The sequence below is a fragment of the Lissotriton helveticus genome, chromosome 7, assembly GCF_964261635.1.
Source record: "Lissotriton helveticus chromosome 7, aLisHel1.1, whole genome shotgun sequence".
In the NCBI taxonomy this organism is placed as follows: domain Eukaryota; kingdom Metazoa; phylum Chordata; class Amphibia; order Caudata; family Salamandridae; genus Lissotriton; species Lissotriton helveticus.
The window spans coordinates 411,549,432-411,568,214 of NC_136068.1; the positions used below are offsets into that span (position 1 = coordinate 411,549,432).

Consider the following 18,783-nt stretch of genomic DNA (forward strand, 5'->3'; position numbering starts at 1 on the left):
ACAGCATCCAAATATCATTTAAAACATGAAGTTTAAAAAGTTACAGTTCATATCAATAGTAAAAGAGAAAATGGATCCATTAATAAAAAGACATATACCACACGTTAAAACAAGAGGTGCCTTTTACCAGTAAAATAGCTACGTTTCCCGACAAGCCTTAGTTCTCACTGTAGATTTCAGGTAGCCTACGATGAAAAAGATACAATCTGCTTTACACAGTTGCAGATACAGAAGCACGGGGCGAACCTGGTTAAAATTCAGCCTCTTTAAAAGGGGAAATAAAAAATATCCCCGGGGTACCTCATACAATTTGCAGAGTAACATGAAGTGTAGCAGATCCTGTGGAGACACACCATCGCATCCATAGGGTGCTAACACCTGTCCTCTGCTGCACCCTTTTGGAACGGCAAGTAACAAATGGAAAAGGTCCAGCGAAACCTGGACAATAAAAACTGTTTGTATGTGGACAGTGACCCCAGGAGATAAGGCTCTATGGATTGGTTGGTTTTTAGCGCCAGAAATTTGCAGACGCTAGGTTTTCGTACTAACAACTCATCTGTTTCTAGCTTCCTTATACAGCTAAAGGCTTTCTTCACAAACTCCACATCCTTTTTGACAATAGTGTCAGGCTTTCAAAAAGTTCAGGACACCCCAGCTTTACAAAACAACCTCTGATATATTTCAGCCATGGTATTCGGGACATGTAGTCAAGGCTCATACAATCGATTATCATCTGCTGGCTGAGAGCTAAATCTTACACTTACGCTAGAACACTAAGGGGCGCATAGTCAGGGTGTCACATAAAAAAGGTACCCCCAAATCCTCGTTGACCAAGAGATTTGATAGACCACTTGGCACACCCAGCATGCGCTTTAAGAAGTTGTTCTCGACCACCTGCAATACAGCTGTGGTGGTTTGTCCCCAAATTCCACTTCCACAGATGGCAGTTGCTACGCCTTTGGCTGGTAGGTTTTCAACATAGCTGCAATAGGGCGCTTACCCATCTTTGCGGCAAAGTTAAAAATAGCAGCGATGACCCTTGTAAACCCCCCCTTTTTCTTCTGGATAAGGGTCCCTCACGTCCGACAGTCATCCAGTAAAACCCCCAAATACGAAAGAACTGTTGTCAGGGGGACCTTCTCTGGACCTACACTAAAAAGGTACTTTTTCTTGGGCCACGTCCCTACCTGCAGTATGTAAGATTTGGCGTTATTAATAGCCAAATCTTGGGACCCCATGAAATTCAAAAAGGTATCAAACAGGGATTGGAGTCCTCTAGCAGTTCTGGCCATGAGGACCGCATCGTCCGCATATAGTAGGTCACGGAGACCCCGTCCCCCTACATACAGAAAATCTGCCCCTGTACCGACCATGGTCCTATCTAGATCATTTATATAAAGGTTGAACAGAAAAGGGGCCATAATTCAGCCCTGCCGTACACCTCTCCCAACTTTAAAGTCCCTGGAGACATGGAGATCCTGAGCATAACCGACATTCGCCTTGGTGTCCCTATGCAGATCCTCTAGGAAGTTGACAATATTATCCTCCACCCCCATGACCCTCCTGGGCTGTCAAAAACTTGGCCCGATTAACGCAGTCAAACGAGTAAGAAAGGTCCATGAAGGCCAGGTAGATTGTGCCTGGGTGAGCAATCTTATACTTCCAGAGGATCAGATAAAGGTTAAGGCATTGGGCCACAGTTGACCGCAACAAGGAAAAACCTATATTGAATATCAGAAATGATCTTGTGTTCCTCTGCCCAGGAAGATAATCTCTCCAATAACACCCCTCCCACTACCTTGACTAGTGAGTCAAGAAGGGAGATCGGGGAGGAGGAGCTTAGCGCACACCCAAGATGGTCGCGTGAGCTTAGAGCTCCCGGACCTTCGCCACCTGCACTGACTATCCTGTACCCTATCCTGACTTAGAGGACGGGTTTTTATTGGTGCGGCCCTGCTGATCGTTTATCCGCTTTCAGACTTTGATTTGGATTCCGGGAGCCGAAGATATGGACTTTTGAACGTTTCCGGCCTGCTCCATGGTACTGCCCCGGGCTTGGTTTCTCTGCCAGCCGGACAGTAATTGAACAACAACGGATCATGCGAGTCTCCCTTGCCCGGTCTTCTACTTTCAGTTTCATTTCTCGTGCTTCGACCGCTTTGACTTTGCCTTGATCGCCCTGGTTTATTGCTTTCTATCTAACCATGCATCACCGACTGGCGATCCGGCCTTTCACTACTCCTTGCTTGGTGGTTGATCCTCATCTTATTCTCCAAATTGCTGTGGGCGCATCGAGTGTAGCCATTCTTACTAGGTCTCAGAATACCCTCCGGGGCGCACGACCTAAAATGGCCACCAAGCCTGAGGGAGAAAAACGCAAGACCAAACCGGCAACACGAGGGGGTCCTGTGCAGTCTAATGTTATGGACAGGTATACCCTCGCTAAGGGCTCTCCGGGCGGATCGACTAAACCCCCGGCCAATTTTGGAGAAGAATCCCCGATGGGTGAAGATCTGTCGTTGAGGGACGTCATGGGCGCCATTGCCGGGATGAAGGCCACACTGGGTCAACAGTATGAAGCCCTGACCCACAAGTTGGACACGGTCGCAATCGATGTTACCCTGATCAGGGCTGATCTTGCGAAGACTAATGAGAAGGTCAAATCCCTTGATCTGAAGACATCTAGTCTTGTTACTGACGTCTCCGATTTACAGGCAGAGGTCGGTAACCTGCGATCCGCCCGTGACTACCTCTCTCGACGCCTGGACGATTTTGAGGGCCGTGCACGACGGAACAACGTCCGTCTGGTTGGTGTCCCGGAGACGTTGGAAGCATCATCGGTGGACCTGCTGGTGGAGGACTTAGTCCTGAATCATTTAGCGCCCAAGGGCCTCAGCAAGTTTTTTGCAGTAGAACGTGCACACAGGATCCCGGGTGGCCCGCCTAAGCTGGGAGCCACTCCGCGTCCCATCATTGCTCGGATCTTTAACTTTCGGGACGGGGATGCGATCCTGAACGCCTATCTGGTCCTACGGCATATGAGAACACCGCAGTCAGTTTCTACCCGGACTTCACCCAGCAGGTTCAGAAACAGCGACTTGGATTCCAGGGGGTGAAAAAGAGACTAAGGAACAGAGATATGAAATATGCTTTGCTTTTCTCGGCCCGGCTACGTGTGGTTTACAATGACCGAACATTTTTCTTCGATCATCCAGGGGCGGCCAGTGACTGGCTGGACACGCTGCCCCCGGGACGAGATCAATCTGATCATTCTGGACACTCCGGTGGAGCAGAGGGCGGCCCGGTGGAGCAGGAATAGGGGGCGAAATCGGCTCCCGGACCAACGTATTGACTTTCGGCTGTGGTCTGATGCTATGCCGCTATTACTTGCTAGCATGTTGTCTGATTGGGGTGTGGGTGGGGGTTGGGTGAGTGGTGTGTAGTTTTGCAGCTATTGCGACGTTTGTCCCCTGATGTGGTTTTGCTTCAGGAGACGCACTTGCTTGGCAATACGTGCCATGCAATGAATAGGCGTGGCTATCGTCTCATTGCACACTCAGGTTTCACTTCTGGCTCCAGGGGGGTGGGCATTCTGGTTCAAAACTACCTCCCTCTTGCTGTTGATGATATCAACCTGGATGATAGGGGACGATACGCCACCATTGTGGGACGCTGGGAGGGGAGGGTTATCACCCTGCTCTCCGTCTACGTACCGCCAGGCCTCCAGACTACTACCTATGCCGACCTGGGAAGAGTGATCTTGGGAGTCCCCAAGGGTTTGCTTGTAGTGGGTGGGGATTTCAACTCTGTATTGTCTGGGATATGTGATCGTTATCCTCCCCGTGAACTCGCGAAGTCTCAATCCTGGTTGGGGGACTTCCTGGAGGCTCTGGGGCTTACCGACTGCTGGCGCCTGCTTCACCCTGGGCAATTGCAATATACCTTCCACTCTGGGGCTCACGGCAGTCTTTCGAGACTGGATTACGTGTTGCTGCCCTCCTCCCAGGCGTCCTTCATAAGGGAGGTGAAACATCTCGCTAGGGGTATTTCGGATCATTCCCCACTATGGTTGGTTGTGGACGCGCACTTGGGGTCGGAGGGTAGAGTGGCCCCGATAAACCCATGGTATCTCCGTGATCCCAAGGTCAGAACGGAACTAATTAAAGCGATTGACCAATACTTTGCCGAAAATGTGGGCTCTGTGTCCTCTTCTGTCTCCTTGTGGGAAGCATACAAAACTGTTATTCGGGGCCAGGCCCTCTCCTTGATTGGCAATGTTAAGAGATGTAGGCGGGAGGAGGTTGTCCGTCTTGAAAATGAAATCTCCGTTCCTGAGGGGGAGTTGGAGTCCGAGGTCACCCCGGAGAGGCTGCACCTTTTGGGTCTGAAACAATTTGAATATAGGGCGCTGGTGACTGACGCTGCGAAAGAGATTGGCAGGGAACAGCAGGGACGTTTGTATGATGTGGGAGATAAGGCAGGGAAATTGCTTGCTTGGTTGGATAGAAGGGAGTGTGCGAGTCGGGTGGTCCCTGTGATTGTTGATGTGAATGACGTGAGTATCACTGACCCTGCTGCTATTGTTGAATGTTTCGCTGATTATTTTCGGGAAGTGTACTCCCCTGTGTCCGATAGACCTGAACATGACTCCCACTTGCTTCTGCGCGATATTTCGCTGCCATGCTTGTCCGACCCTGAAAGGGATCTCCTGGAGGCTCCGCCTATGGTTGAGGAGATCGCGACTGCCATCCGCTCGGTTCGCTCTGGGAAGGCCTCGGGCCCTAATGGGCTCCCCATTGATCTGGTGGGATGCTGTCCGGGCAGTTTAGAGAAAGTAATCTGTGGATATGTCTTAAGGCAGACTTATTTGCCCACTCCTGCCAGAGTTCTTTAGATGACCCATGGCTCTGCCACGGAGAAGCAGTCTCAAAATAACATGGTTTGGCTAAAGTTTAAAACTTTTTCACAGCTGCATGTTTTCCATCTTGCAATGTCTGCGTCTTACCCCATGAAGGAAAGTAATCCTTACAAGCCAAGGTGACATTAGAGGAGGATTATGTATATGAAAGTGGTCCTTCTAGGGCTGGGCTCTTTTGGAGCACCGATGTGTGTGGGAGTTGAGATTGAATTTCTACTCTGCTCCTTCCCTGTTATCTTAGTATAGGGAGATCCCCTCATGATTAGACCATCATGTACTGACAGAGCAGGACATGTGTATATGAGGGAAGAAGATCTTAAATTAATGACCATGGGAAAAGCAAATCTCTCATTCATGTCAGTGTTTGACCTTCCCTATGAGGATAGGTCCTTAAGAAAAATAAGCAAAGATGTGTAATGAACGCAGGGAAAATACTTACTGGGTGCACCTTCTCGACAATGGATGCATAAAGCTGTAGTGATGATGATAGGGAGAACAAGAACGAAGGCCCACATAATAAATACAGAATCCATCTCGATGCCTAGAGCCTAAAAGGAAAGAAACAAAACTCAGTAATCAAACAAGGCAATGACTCACAAAGTGCAAATTATTTTAGCCACCCATTGCAATGAGTCATTAAAAACTGGAGAAAATCAAGAAAATAATAATCAGAAAACAAACGAAACAGTTAACAATCAAGAGGCAAAATTGCAATTGTTGATATAAAAAACATGGCCTTCTTTAACAAGAGCAAGGCAAACATCAGATAATTCAAAGATTAGAAAACTACAAATGCTCAACAACACATACACAATAAAAAAGAACAGTTGAAGGGAAAAGACAAGAGACTGATGGCTATTCACCAAATATAGAAAATACAAAAGACCAACAGCAGACACAAAACTGTGATTAATCAACAATAGTGAAATACACAATTCGTATTAAACAATTTAAACAAGCATTTGCAATGCAATAGGTCTCGCATTTGTGAGAGTAAAAGCTATTGCCGTTGTAAATTAAAATGCCTTTTACCTATGTGTTTTGGTTTGAATTGAAGTGGATGTATGTGGTTTGGACCAGAATTATGTGGGTTGAATTGGAATTGTTAACTGTGGAATTGTGTAGGGTGTAGTGTATTTTTGGAGATGGTATTATGTGACACGGTGAAGAGATAGGGGTGAGAGCTGCACAGAATGGATAGAAAGGAAGATAGAGAGGGATAGGTAATTTGTGCTCAAAGTGGTGAATTAACTCTAGACAGAGGAGCAAAAAGATATGTGAGAAAGAGAAAGAAGGGGTGAGAAGGCTGCAGATGTGTAAAGAGGGAACGCCTGCATATGCAGAAGAGACCCAGAGAAGAGGAAGAAAGTGCGGGTATGAGGATGGAAATGATAAAAGGGCACAAAAAAGAAATTGTGCTTGAAGAACTGTGGTGAACTAATAGGAAAGTGGTGGGAGGAGTATGTGAGAAAGCGAGAGAGAGGTGTGAGAGAGAGTACGAGAGAGAGCGGGAAAGGATGACGCCTTCCACTCTAAACCATTTGGACTGTATGAGCACACATCTCGATTCTGTCAGTGGGGTAACATGTGAGTTTGCATTCATCTTTGTGTGCTTGCCATGTTTACTATCACTTCATCTCTTTAAAAGGGATAGCCACCCGAGTCTATGGTGAAACAAAAAGTGTTTGATGATTTCTGCATGTGATAGTGAAATTAAACTGCAGATTGTTAAACATTGGTAGTGAGTAAATATAATGTGAGAATTGAGAACAAACTTGCTGGTTTTTGAGAATGCCTGCAGGATATGTACACACCAATATTAAGTACACACAGTCTGCCCTCGCCCCTATACTGCATCTATTGTACTTGTACCCACAAGAAATAAGAGGACATGCATATAGCACATATACACTCAAATGCGTCATCACACGTGAAGTATCCACTGCATGCACACAGTGCAAGTACGTACACACCCAAATTGTGATCACAGTGTTGGTAGTATACACTGAAAGTTAAAGCTAACTTAGTGAGTAGATGCTATAGCCTGGAGGTTGTGATCACACTAGTAAGAGCACATTCACTATCTTGACATAACACTCAATGGTAGTGTCCCCATAAAAATGGTGCACACAATAGTGAAGACACAGTGGGGAGCTAATAACTATACTCTGCAAACTGTGCACAGGCTGATGCATACTTGTCATTTCCTCACGCTAATAAAAGGGTAAACAACATTTACCACAAAACTTTTTCCCCGCAGGAAATCACAACGTGCGTTATATTCTGTATAGCTGAAGTGTCATGTAATCTGTAACCCTTTCCCTTTAACTGCATGTGCCATATTATGTTTCCTCTTATGTTCTGTATTCTGAACAGAGCTTTCCTCATACAGCATTCTGCACTGTTTGTCAGTTGTAACCTGGACACTGCTGTACTAGGACTAGATGCTGTGCTGAACAATAAACCTTCTTAAAAAGCCAACCTTTCCTGGATTATTACATTTTTTTTGGGCGACGAGGACAACCCTACTCCAGCCATCTTCAGCACAGGAGCGGAGTTTGGACCCATTACTGTAATTTTGGATGAATTTGGAAATTTTGGACCCTTTTTCTGGCTTTTCATTTGATAAAGGAACTTCTTATTTTATCTCTCCACTTGGAAATTGTATCCACGAAGAGTTTATTTAATTGAGATGTTTTAAACTACTTTGGACTCATTTTGACATCGTGTGCATCTTTTGAGTTGTCTGTTACCCTCAACTCGCTGCACACCGCGGCTCCATTCTACTCGCCATAGCGTCTTACCTACTGCTTGACAACCATTTGTTATGCTGATTCCTGGTAACCGCTGACTGTTTCGACATCGTCACTCAGCGTGAATTCTCATTCCTCTACGAGGACGTAGAACGAAGGAAACATCATCCCGCTGCTGTGAGGTAGACGAAGGAAACGTCATCACCGGAGCGTGAGGAAGACGAAAGCATTGTCACTGCGCAGTGCGGGCAGAATCTTCACTAAGGAAACGTCATCGCGGAGTTCTAGGAATCATCACGTGACGCGCGTCACGCTACGTGCCTCCATTTTGTTTATGTGCGTTTCCTAGCAACCATCTCACAGGAATTTCTCGCAGATTAATGTGAACATCTTCATTTTTAAGCAGCGCTTTTACTTTTCATCGACTATTTCAGAGCAGCGCTTCTACATTTTTCTATTGTTTTCAAAGTTTACAGTTTTGCTTCTTGTTTTACATATTCGTATTATTTTGATGAATTTCTCGTCATATGATTTTCAAGACCTGAGGAGTTCCAGCCAGATTCTTTGGAAGACTTTGGTATATTTCTTTCTTCATTCCAACAAGTACATTAACTGTTCATTATTTTTTTATTTTTTTTATTTACACATACTAACTGGAATTCTTTTCTTTCTTTTATTGTGTTTATGTTCTTTTGCAAGTACTCTTAGCTTCCTTCATTGTGTTATATCGTAGCTCATTTTAAGTCCACTGTGTATTATTTTTCTTCACTATTACAATGCAGTTTGAGCCTCCTGCTAAATTTTTACAAGTTAAGAGTGATCCTCCCATGCCATGGTCACGGTGGAAGGAGGAATTTTTCAACTATATGAGAGGTATAGATGGAGAACGTATGGGAGCAGAGAGAAAAAAAAAAGTATTTTACTGCATTGTTTAGGGTCTGAAGGACAAGAGATTTTTCGAACTTTACCCCAGTTATCAGTTCCCACTGGTAGTGGTGATACTATGAATGTTTATACTGAGGCTCTTGGTAGATTAGAGAAAAGGTTTAAACCCACGGCAAATATTGCTTTGAACCGTTAAAAATTTTATACTAGGGCACAAAAACAAGAAGAATCTTTTGATGATTTTCTCACGGCTTTAAGGGCTCTAACTTTACATTGTAATTTTGGAGCCATGTCTGATGAAATGATCCGTGATCAGATCATTGTTCATGTCAAGAACAAAAAGGTTCAGGATAAATTGTGGTGTATAGGTGACCCTAATTTGGAAGAAACCATCGCTATCGTCAAATCCACTGAGATGTCAGAAAAATGGATGGACCATGTTTTGTTAAACAAAGTTCTAACACTAGTAAAAGTAGTACAGAAGAAGTATGTCTTGTCAAGCCCAAAGTAGAGGCCAAAAATGTTATTCCTACTCAAGTGAGAGCGAAAAATTCTTATAGTTCCAATAATAGAAGAACAGATTTTTCTAGTAGTTCTTTGTCATGTTATAGGTGTGGAAGCAAATCACACATTGCTTCTTTTCAGGGTTGTCCTGCTTTGAACAAAACATGTAATATTTGTGGATAATTGGACACTTTAGTAATGTGTGTAGAGAAAAACGTTTTAATGCCAAGTTGCGAGCAGGACAATCACATACACCCTCTAACACTATTACTCCTACAAAAGTATCTTCCATTAGTATGGTTGATGAAGTAAAACAAGATCTTGACCATGGTTATGTAGTTTCTATTGTCCAAAGTGGGTGTATAGTTTTAACCAGTAAGAAATCTCCAAAATGTGTTTTTCATGTTTTTACTATTGCTATTGAACTTATGGTGGATTCTGGGTCTCCGTGGACCATAATTACTAAGGAATACTTTAATGAAAAATTACAAACTGTGGGTGATATTTCTACCTTACAACCTTCAGATATTTTTGCAGAAGGTTTCAATGGGAATAAGATCAATATTGAGGGATTTTTAAAAGTACCGCTAAGTTTTAGAGGTAGATCAGCTCTTATCAAATTATACATTGCTGTGAAGGGAGTCAATGTTCTGGGCTGGCATGACCAATGGGAACTTGGTATCAAATTAAATCCACGGGCCAAGGATCCCATCTCTCTTTGTAGTGAGCAGGAAATGATAAATGCTATTTGTTCTAGTGATGAAGGGAAAAATGATATCTCATTTTGGAGCAACAAATTTGACAAAGTTTTCTGTGAGCGGTTAGGGAAATTGGAACACTTTTCACATAAGATTGTGCTGAAGGAAGGAGCACTTCCTGTTAAACAAAAACTAAGAGGGGTTCCTCTAAATGTCAGAGATGAGTTAAAGGAAATGTTGAATGATTTGCTGAAAGACAACATTATAGAGCCCATTGAATCGTCGGAATGGGTTTCGCCCATAGTTTTGGTGCGGAGACCCGATAAAAAAATTGAGAGTTTGCATTGATTTGAGGGCACTTAATTCCAATATTATTATTGATTGTCATCCCCTTCCAAACATTAATGAGCTTGTTTCTCTTTTTGATGGTGCGCAGATCTTCTCCACTTTGGACCTTAGGTCTGCGTATCATCAAATTGAGCTTACTGAAGATTCCAAAAAGTATACAACCTTCATCACTCCCATGGGTCTTTTCCAATACAAAAGGATGCCTTTTGGGTTGGCATCGGCAGCCTCTGTTTTTCAACGGGTTATGTTTCAAATTTTCAGAGACCTTGATTTGTTCGTAAAGTGTTTTCAGGATGACATCTTGATTTTTTCCAAAAATGAGGTGGAGCATGCTTCACACTTGGATGAAGTGTGTAGTAGGTTGGAGAAGTATGGTCTCACTCTCAAAGCACACAAATGCAAACTTTTTAGGAAATCTGTTGCGTACCTGGGACACACGTTATCTGGGGAAGGTTTAATGCCTAAGAAATCGAATGTTGAAGCCATTTTCAGTGCTCCAGCTCCAAGCAATAAGGAACAATTGCTTTCCTTTTCGGGCATGTGTGAATACTACAGCAAGTTTGTAGTCAATTTTGCTACAAAAATGGAGCCATTAAGAAGATTATTGAGGCAAAGTAATGAATTTGTTTGGGAAGCTGAGCAAGAAAAATCATTTACTGAAATTAAGCACGATATTGTCAATTCGCCAACTTTGAAACCTTTTAGAATGGGTAAGAAATGTATCATCACCACTGACGCAAGTTTGTATGGTTTGGGTTGTGTGCTATCTCAGACGGATGGTGTCATGGAATGGAATGTGGCTTTTCATCTAGGACATTGAGTGAGACGAGCCCAGGTATGCTGTTATTGAACGGGAACTGCTTTCCTGTGTCTGGGCCATTGAACATTACAGAATTTACATATGGGGCAGCAAGTTTGTTCTGAGAACTGATCACAAGCCGCTTGTACATATTTTATCGGTTGGTGGAGGTTGAAACTCCACGGCAAGGATTGCACGGTTGGCATCAAAGTTACAGGAATATAATTTTACTGTGGAATACATCCCTGGAAAAAAAATGTTACTGCTGACTGCCTATCACGTCTTCCTTGTAGAAGTCAGGAAGACAAAGTCAACTGTATTAGTGAATTTGATTTTGTGTTGAATTTATCGGATGTGGTTTCTCCTCAGTACCAAGATATTACGGAACAGTTTTGGATGAAATGTCAAAATGAGGATGAAGAATTGGTAATGTTAAAGGGTTATCTTTTTAAGGGTTGGCCCAATAAAACCAGTGTCAAAGATGATTTACTTCCTTTCTATAATGTAGCTGATGAGTTGTGTTGTGAAGGTGAATTGATTTTCAAATCTGGAAAATGCATCCCGCCAGTTGGTGTACAGGAGTTGATTCTTAGGTTAGCGCACAGAACTCATCCTGGGATTTCAGCCATGAAGCGTTTAATAAGGTTACATTTTTGGTGGCCAGGGATGGCAGGTATATTGACCGCACAGTTAGAGAATGTAGTGAATGTTGTACCAAGGATAAAATGTTAAAATTGTATGTTCCACCCCTTAAAACTGTGAAATGGCCTGAGTTTCCTTGGAATAAAATAGCTTTTGATATTTCAGGCACTTTTCATATTTTACCAGAAGCCTCACGTTTTGCACTAGTTATGATCAATTATCATTCTAAATGGCCAGAGGTGAAATTTGTGGCTAAGGTGACTTCTGAGGTCGTTATTGCTTTTTTAAGGAAGTTTTTGCAAGGGAAGGTTGTCCTTCTGTGTTAGTGTCGGACAATGGCGTACAGTTAGTTTCATCTGAGATGAAATCATTCTTGCAAACTTGCAATATTAAACACATTCGGAGTTCTTTTTCTGACTCAGTAGCATCAAGAGTCAAAGATGATATGCGTGTCAGAAGAAGACCTACTACTTTACAGGATTTTGTATGATATGTATTTTGTTCATTCATTTAATGAGGGAGATGTGTTATATTATGTATAGCGGAAGTGTCATGTAATCTGTAACCCTTTCCCTTTAACTGCATGTGCCATATTATGTTTCCTCTTATGTTCTGTATTCTGAACAGAAATTTCCTTATACAGCATTCAGCACTGTTTGTCAGTGTAACCTGGACACTGCTGTACTAGGACTTGATGCTGTGCTGAACAATAAACCTTCTTAAAAAGCAAACCTTTCCTGGATTACTACAACGTGGTTATTACAACGACCGCGTTTTGATTGTGCATACCATTACTCCGCAAGTCGGAACAACAACTTGCGGAGGGGGAGGGAAGGTGTTGGATTTAAAATCCAACACCTTCCCTAGTGTCTGCACAGACTGGAGTTGGAATAGTAAATTATACTATTCCAACATCTAGCGACCCCCCCCCTGCAAGTTGTTGTTCCAACTTGGGGAGTAATGGTATGCGGAATCACAACGCGGGTGTTGTAATGACCGTGTTGTGATTCCCTGTGGGGAAAAAGACTGCGGGATAAAGACATATATTCTAATAAAGCAATGGTTTACTCATCCACACACACAGGGGGGCTGTGCGAGAGGCAGAGCAGAGAGAAGGAGGAGGGGCACGAGTAACCAGCTCCAGACATTTACAGGCCACTGCATGGAACTTGCATGCCTTCACATCCAACCTCTCTTATGAAGTGGTCTGTCTCTGGCTGGAAGGGACAAGTGAGCGGGGTAAGACTGTATGATGCAATGTGCGATAGAGCAGCTTGCTGACAAAAAAATATCAACTCTTATTTCTGCTGCATAATAAGGCACATTTTATGAGCTGGTGCAGTGTCATATGTTTTAAATGAAAACAATATTCCAACTTGATAGGCAGTTAGTTACTATTATAGTTTCAGATCAGACTTTACAAGCAGCTCAACATTTTATTGTTAGAGGAACTTGATGGTCTTCTGAAAGCTTATTTTAAACCTGATGGCAACTACAAAAATGAATTTGCACTGCAATAGGGATCGGTGCCACAGACCAGGGGATATTGTTCCCTTGACATGGAGGGTGCGGAAGGCATGGAACTCGGGCGATTCTCTAGGGACGTTACAACCAAGGAAGCTATTGGTGTGCAATGCCACCCAGATCAAGTTGGTGCGGGCGTGCAGTGACATCACACCAGCAGTGGTCATGGTGGCTGGAAACAAAGTTGTTAGAGAACAAGTGTGCATCACAAGATGAGTGACAAGAGCACACCAAGCAAGCTAAAGAATAAGAGACCTACAACCATTCAAAACAACAAGAAAAACATAAATTATACAACCAACAAGAACAAGAAAAACACAACACAATTTAAAGGCAAGAAAACTACAATTCTATAAAACTAAAGAAAATTAAAGAAAAAGAACAGAAAACTATATAGCATTACAAAAGTAATGCAGGATCACAGGAAGATAGTTAAAAACATACAACTAACAACAGACAAATACTTTAGACAATTTAACTTAAAATAGATCTTCGTTTAAAGTCAGATGTAGACCCCCCCTTAAAAAGTGAGCAGTCAGCAGCTGACTACTAAGTAGCATACCACAAGAGATAAAAACACCCTTCTGAACAATCAGATAACTTTCAGAAAATTATGTCTGATAAGAATTCGCATTTCCTGGCTGAGATGGAGCGCTGTTTCGCTACTGGACTTACTGGCAACCAGGGTTGGACTGGCCGATAAAGAAATCAGGCAATGCCAGAAGGGCGGATCATTGTGTGGCACTGTTTTGGTTGCTTGTGGGCCTGTTTTAGGTCTGCTGGGCTGGTTTTTATTGTTAATTTCCCTGATATTAAAGCGAACAATGACTGTAGCAAGCTGAAATCTATGCAGTCTCCTAAACCTTGCGAAACACTATGCAGGGTGTGTTACAAGTTCAAACTGCCCTGATTTGCAGATATGGTCCACTTTTCTTTAGATATCTAACACATTAATGGGGGCCTCTTCTATTTTGAAATCCAGGCCTATTTTCTATTCCTGTCCGACACTGCTGGCAACATAGATTTCTCAAACTAGTTTCCCAATTACTTACTAGCAATCCCATTATTTTGACCTCATTCTTTCTCTTTTCAGTCACCAGGCAGTATAACACTAAGGAGGTACTATAACTCCAACTAAAATCCAACAGCAGGTTTCAGGACAGATTTTCCAATTCAAGAGAGACAACTTAATTGTTTGTAACCTACATGACACTGGTTAAAGCTAATTCCAAGGAATGGGACACCTGCCACTGAGAGGCAAATACAACATGCAAGTCACGTGTGTTAAGCTCTGTAAATGGGTCCTTAGGTTTCTAGCTTTCTGCTGTGCTCTGTGCTGCGCTGGTACCTGAGTATGGAGAGGGAGAAAGGAAGAGCGAGAGAGAGAAAAATGAGAACGAGAGAGGCCAAGACTTGTAGATCACAGATTGCAGCTCCTTTCATCTTCTTTGGTCTACAAACTGTGCTTTATGTAGGTGAGTCATCACTCAAATGTACATTTGAATAAGCTTTTTGGTAATTTTTGGAGAAAGGTGATAGGTCTGCTTTATATATAGGGTGTTAGCTACATAGGCTGAGGGGAAAGGAGGAGTGGGAATGGAAGAGAGTATTGGCTGCCTGCAGAGGGGTAGGTTGCGTGGCCTTGCCACAGGCCAGACCCAGTGGCTAACACCCTGCTATGCACGGCCATGGACCGTGCCCACCACGGGGTTGGCTGTCTGTGTCAAACCCCCCGCCGCACATGGCCGAAAGGCAGGATTGCCTATTCGTATGGTATCAAAGTTTTTAAAAGTAACATTAAAGTTATGTGAAATATTTCGTAACAAAGTAACATTTTAAACTCCATACAAATTCACCAGTTATAGTTATGTCTAGTAACTCCAACTCGTGCCCAAAGGTAACAATAACTTGGGCCCTTGCCATGCACTACTAATTACCCCCACACTATACATCACTCATGATATCATCTATGACATCATTGATAATATCACTGCAACATTTGCACTAAATTATTGATGAGAAAACTGTGCATGGTGGGAGCGCGAGTTATATTTTTCTTAGCGACACCAAAGGGGATGATGGACGGAGCGGTAGAGCAAATCAAACACTCACCCCCAGTCAACTGATCTGGGTTTAATCCATCACCATTCTTTAGCTCACTCTACCACCCCAGTTCAGACATGGCCATATGCAAATCAGTCTGACCCTGTGCCTCATGGGAACAGTCCAGCCCGAACTGCCAAGCCATGTATTCCCTGGACCGGAAACAAGCATCCTGGGACCGGTTTCGGGTTCATAACCCTTATCAGCCAGGCTATCTTGAATCCAGGGAAAACATGGCTTGGCAGTGATTAGTCAAGGGAGTGCAAAGATGAAAGGGGGGTCCACAAATAGGTTTTTCCAACAATACATTTGCCCGTAGACTTTTCTATTGGACATAACGCCAAAACAGCTGAACGGATTTACATGGGATTTGACAGGATTAGACATTGTGGTGCATTATGGTGTGCAGATGATTCTTATGGGCACTACTGATAAGAAAGGTAAGTATATTTTAAGTTATAAGGCATTTTATCTTAGTGACATCTGTTGTTGCTGTATTTTCACGATATTTTGCAGTATTTCATGAGAGTACCAGGGTACATAGTCAATATGTGATTGGCTAATGACTGCCTTTCCAAACATTAAAGGCATCCTTCAGCTCCCCAAGTGCTATTAAAGCACCTCCTACCTCCCATGGTGCAGGTGTTTTGTGCTGCCATGATTGCTGCTTGCCGGAGACTCATGGTCCCAAATTTCCTGTGGAGAGAAGGAGAAGCTCTTTCAGTTCCTGCGCCCCGCGCTATGAAAGTGCCTACCACCTCCTGCGGTATGGGTGTTTTGTGCTGCCATGATTGGTGCTTGTTGGTGACTCCTGGTCCCAGATTGCCCATGGAGAGGAGAAGGAGGGGCTTCTACCATTCCTCGTGCACTAATAAAGCGCCTACCAACTTCCCACAGTGAGGGATGCACGAGGGCCATGCCCGGGGGAATCTTGCGTGTCCCACACACGTCAGCGCCTGGAAGAGGCTAGGCCACTCCTGTTGGCAACTCCTTCTACCACCTTATTGTCCTTCAGCAACTTTATCAAGGTACTCAAGTATTGTGTATGTATGGGTACATGCTTACCCCTTTTTCTGCTGTTGATCTCACACTACGACAAGCTAACCCCCAGGGCCTCTTTTTCAATCATACTGATCAGTTGAGGGGGGAACTGTGCCTGAATTTGTTATTGCTGATTCCCTCATAATATCTTATAACAATGATGGATTTATGACAGGGTACCCCTGTGCTGTCACTAGCCTGCTGCCATACAAACATTGACAGCTTTTTAGCGTGGGCAGTGGGTTTTATTTCAAAGAAAATGAATTTGGCTGAATGCCGGCTCTCACTTTAGGATTACAAAGTTGTCCCATTTCAGTTACCGACTCCTTAGCCCCTAAGTGATGCTCTGACTAGTAACCTTGATTGCCCTAGAGTGTACTCTGCTGCCATGGGTGGCGCTAATGGAGGAGATGGCTCTAACATTCCTAAATCAGAATTGAGCCTGCTTGACCCCAGCCCAGTGGCTAAACAAAGGAATAGAGCCCTGAATCCTAGGACAGGGTCCAAAAAAGCTCATTGTTTTTCAATTTGCCCAAGATGATACCCAGTTCACCCTCGACTGATATTGCTTTCTGGGACAGTATAAGTGGTAGGCTTAATGATTAGTTTGATTTATAATTGCTATCTTTGAATGATCGTCTCTCTGCAATTGAGAAATGCTTGAACAAAAATGGCAAGGCGTGCAAGTCAGGTCCATCATATTGTAGCAACGTTAAAACAATACCAAGCAGCCCCTTATCCTAACGAAAGAGAAGGGCATGCAGGTCGTAATGAGCCACGAGTCCTTGAACCTTCTGGGTTACCTTCCAGCTCTAGTACCCATGGGGGAAGCAGTGCTATTATTACACCTCAAGATTGTAGATATCTAGCTCCCATTCCACCAGGTTCTGCGCGTATGTGGTTATATTGGCCAACGTACCCAGTGTAGCCCCTGAAACAATAGAATATATGTCCCAATTGACAAAAATATGACTGATTGGTTTAACCCAAAAGTGAGATGTAACTTAAATCTTTATGAAGAGATCTTTTTGGTGTGTAGAGTGGCAAGTTGGGGGCTTCACCTAGGACCTTTCGAAGGAGACTGTATAAGTGTAGACTTTCAACGGCCTATGGTTGCTGGAGAAATCTTGGCATAAGCTAGGGCTGGTGCAGTAAGGTCTGGTATAGTAAACATTTTACCACTGGGCTTTTATATAACCACTTGGCACCCACCATTCCTTTACATGCTGCCAAACACACCTCCCTCCAATTGATGCACTAAGTGGATCAGCTCATAAAAGAGAATATATTGATGTTATTATCTGGATTAGAGGACAATGATTTACAAGGTGGAGGGGAGCACATTTGTACTAATATTGTGGACTCCTTGGACTCTGAGGGAGTAGTCAGTATGTATTCTTGTTGTATAACTGCTGCCCCTCCACTGGCAACATCCAGTAGCCCTGGTACATCCACTGGGCACCAAAATCGGAATACTGAGTCTCGACTGTACACGCCCGCAACATGTTTGACTGAGGGGGGAAATCAATTTCTAACCGAAATTCCCCCGCCTGTTCGGCAAGCTGTATGGAACTGGTGATAAAATATTCTCATCATCTCAATGCAAATTTGAGGATGCTATGTTGAAAATATTGCTCGGCTAGCTTAGAAATTGTTGATTGAGTATTGGTGTGTTTTTATAAACAGTTATGACACTGTACTCTTGCAGGAAACTTGTGTACTGGATCAAGTATTTATTGATGGGTAAATGGGACTTAGTCTTCCAGCCTCTCCCTCATCTTCAGATCAGACTAAGGGAGGTCTGACCACCTGGTTTAAAGTTGATATTGAATGCAAAATAATGCAGACACAGACTGAAGGAGAAAATATGCAGGCATTCAAATAAAGGTGGGGTTCCACTTTGGTATAGTTATGGTTAATTTGTACAAAAATAGTTTTTCAGCTAGAAAAATTGAAATTTTCATGAGTTATATGGTTTTGTGGAAAAACTAGCTGACATGAATGATTATTTGGACGTACCATTTATTTTAATAATAGCTGGTGATTTCAACGCCAAACCGGGAACTGTGACCAACGTGGCGTCCTCGCCTTTTCCCCCAATATATCTGAAATAATTGGTAGGCAACATGGAGATTAAGACCTTCGCTATATACTTATTTGGCATCCTATGATCTAAAGAAAGCTGCCACTAATTTTGTGGCATCTACTATCCTGACGTATATGGGAAGGGGGCTAGGCTCCGTAATTGATTACATCTTTATATCCAGAAATATGCATTCTCTTGCCGCGGAAGGGGATGTTTTACCCACTATAAAAAAGCAACCATAATTTGTTTATGCTTTCCATAAAAGTCCCCGTGAATAGGCTTAAGTGTAATGACAGGTTTTTAACAGTCAATATCCACGAAAGATGCAAGGCTCAGATTTGTCTGGAATTCTGCAAATATGACGATTATAATGTGTATATTCTTGATCGATTAATTTCTATTTATCAGAGAAACGTGGACCCGATGTAGCATTTAGATGATGTACAGAATTGACTTCTTGTATAAGAGATATGTTAATGAAG

General features: G+C 43.2%; 1 protein-coding gene across 2 annotated transcripts in view; it reads right to left on the minus strand.

The window, feature by feature from the left end:
* Nucleotides 1–18,783, minus strand: part of LAT (linker for activation of T cells) — a 606,746-nt gene that overhangs the window by 272,024 nt on the left and 315,939 nt on the right. For both annotated transcript variants that reach the window (XM_078652287.1, XM_078652288.1), the window contains one exon: nt 5,358–5,466. In XM_078652287.1, coding sequence (XP_078508413.1) covers nt 5,358–5,451 — 94 coding nt within the window. In that variant the 5' untranslated portion in view covers nt 5,452–5,466. The remainder of the gene's footprint in view (nt 1–5,357; nt 5,467–18,783) is intronic.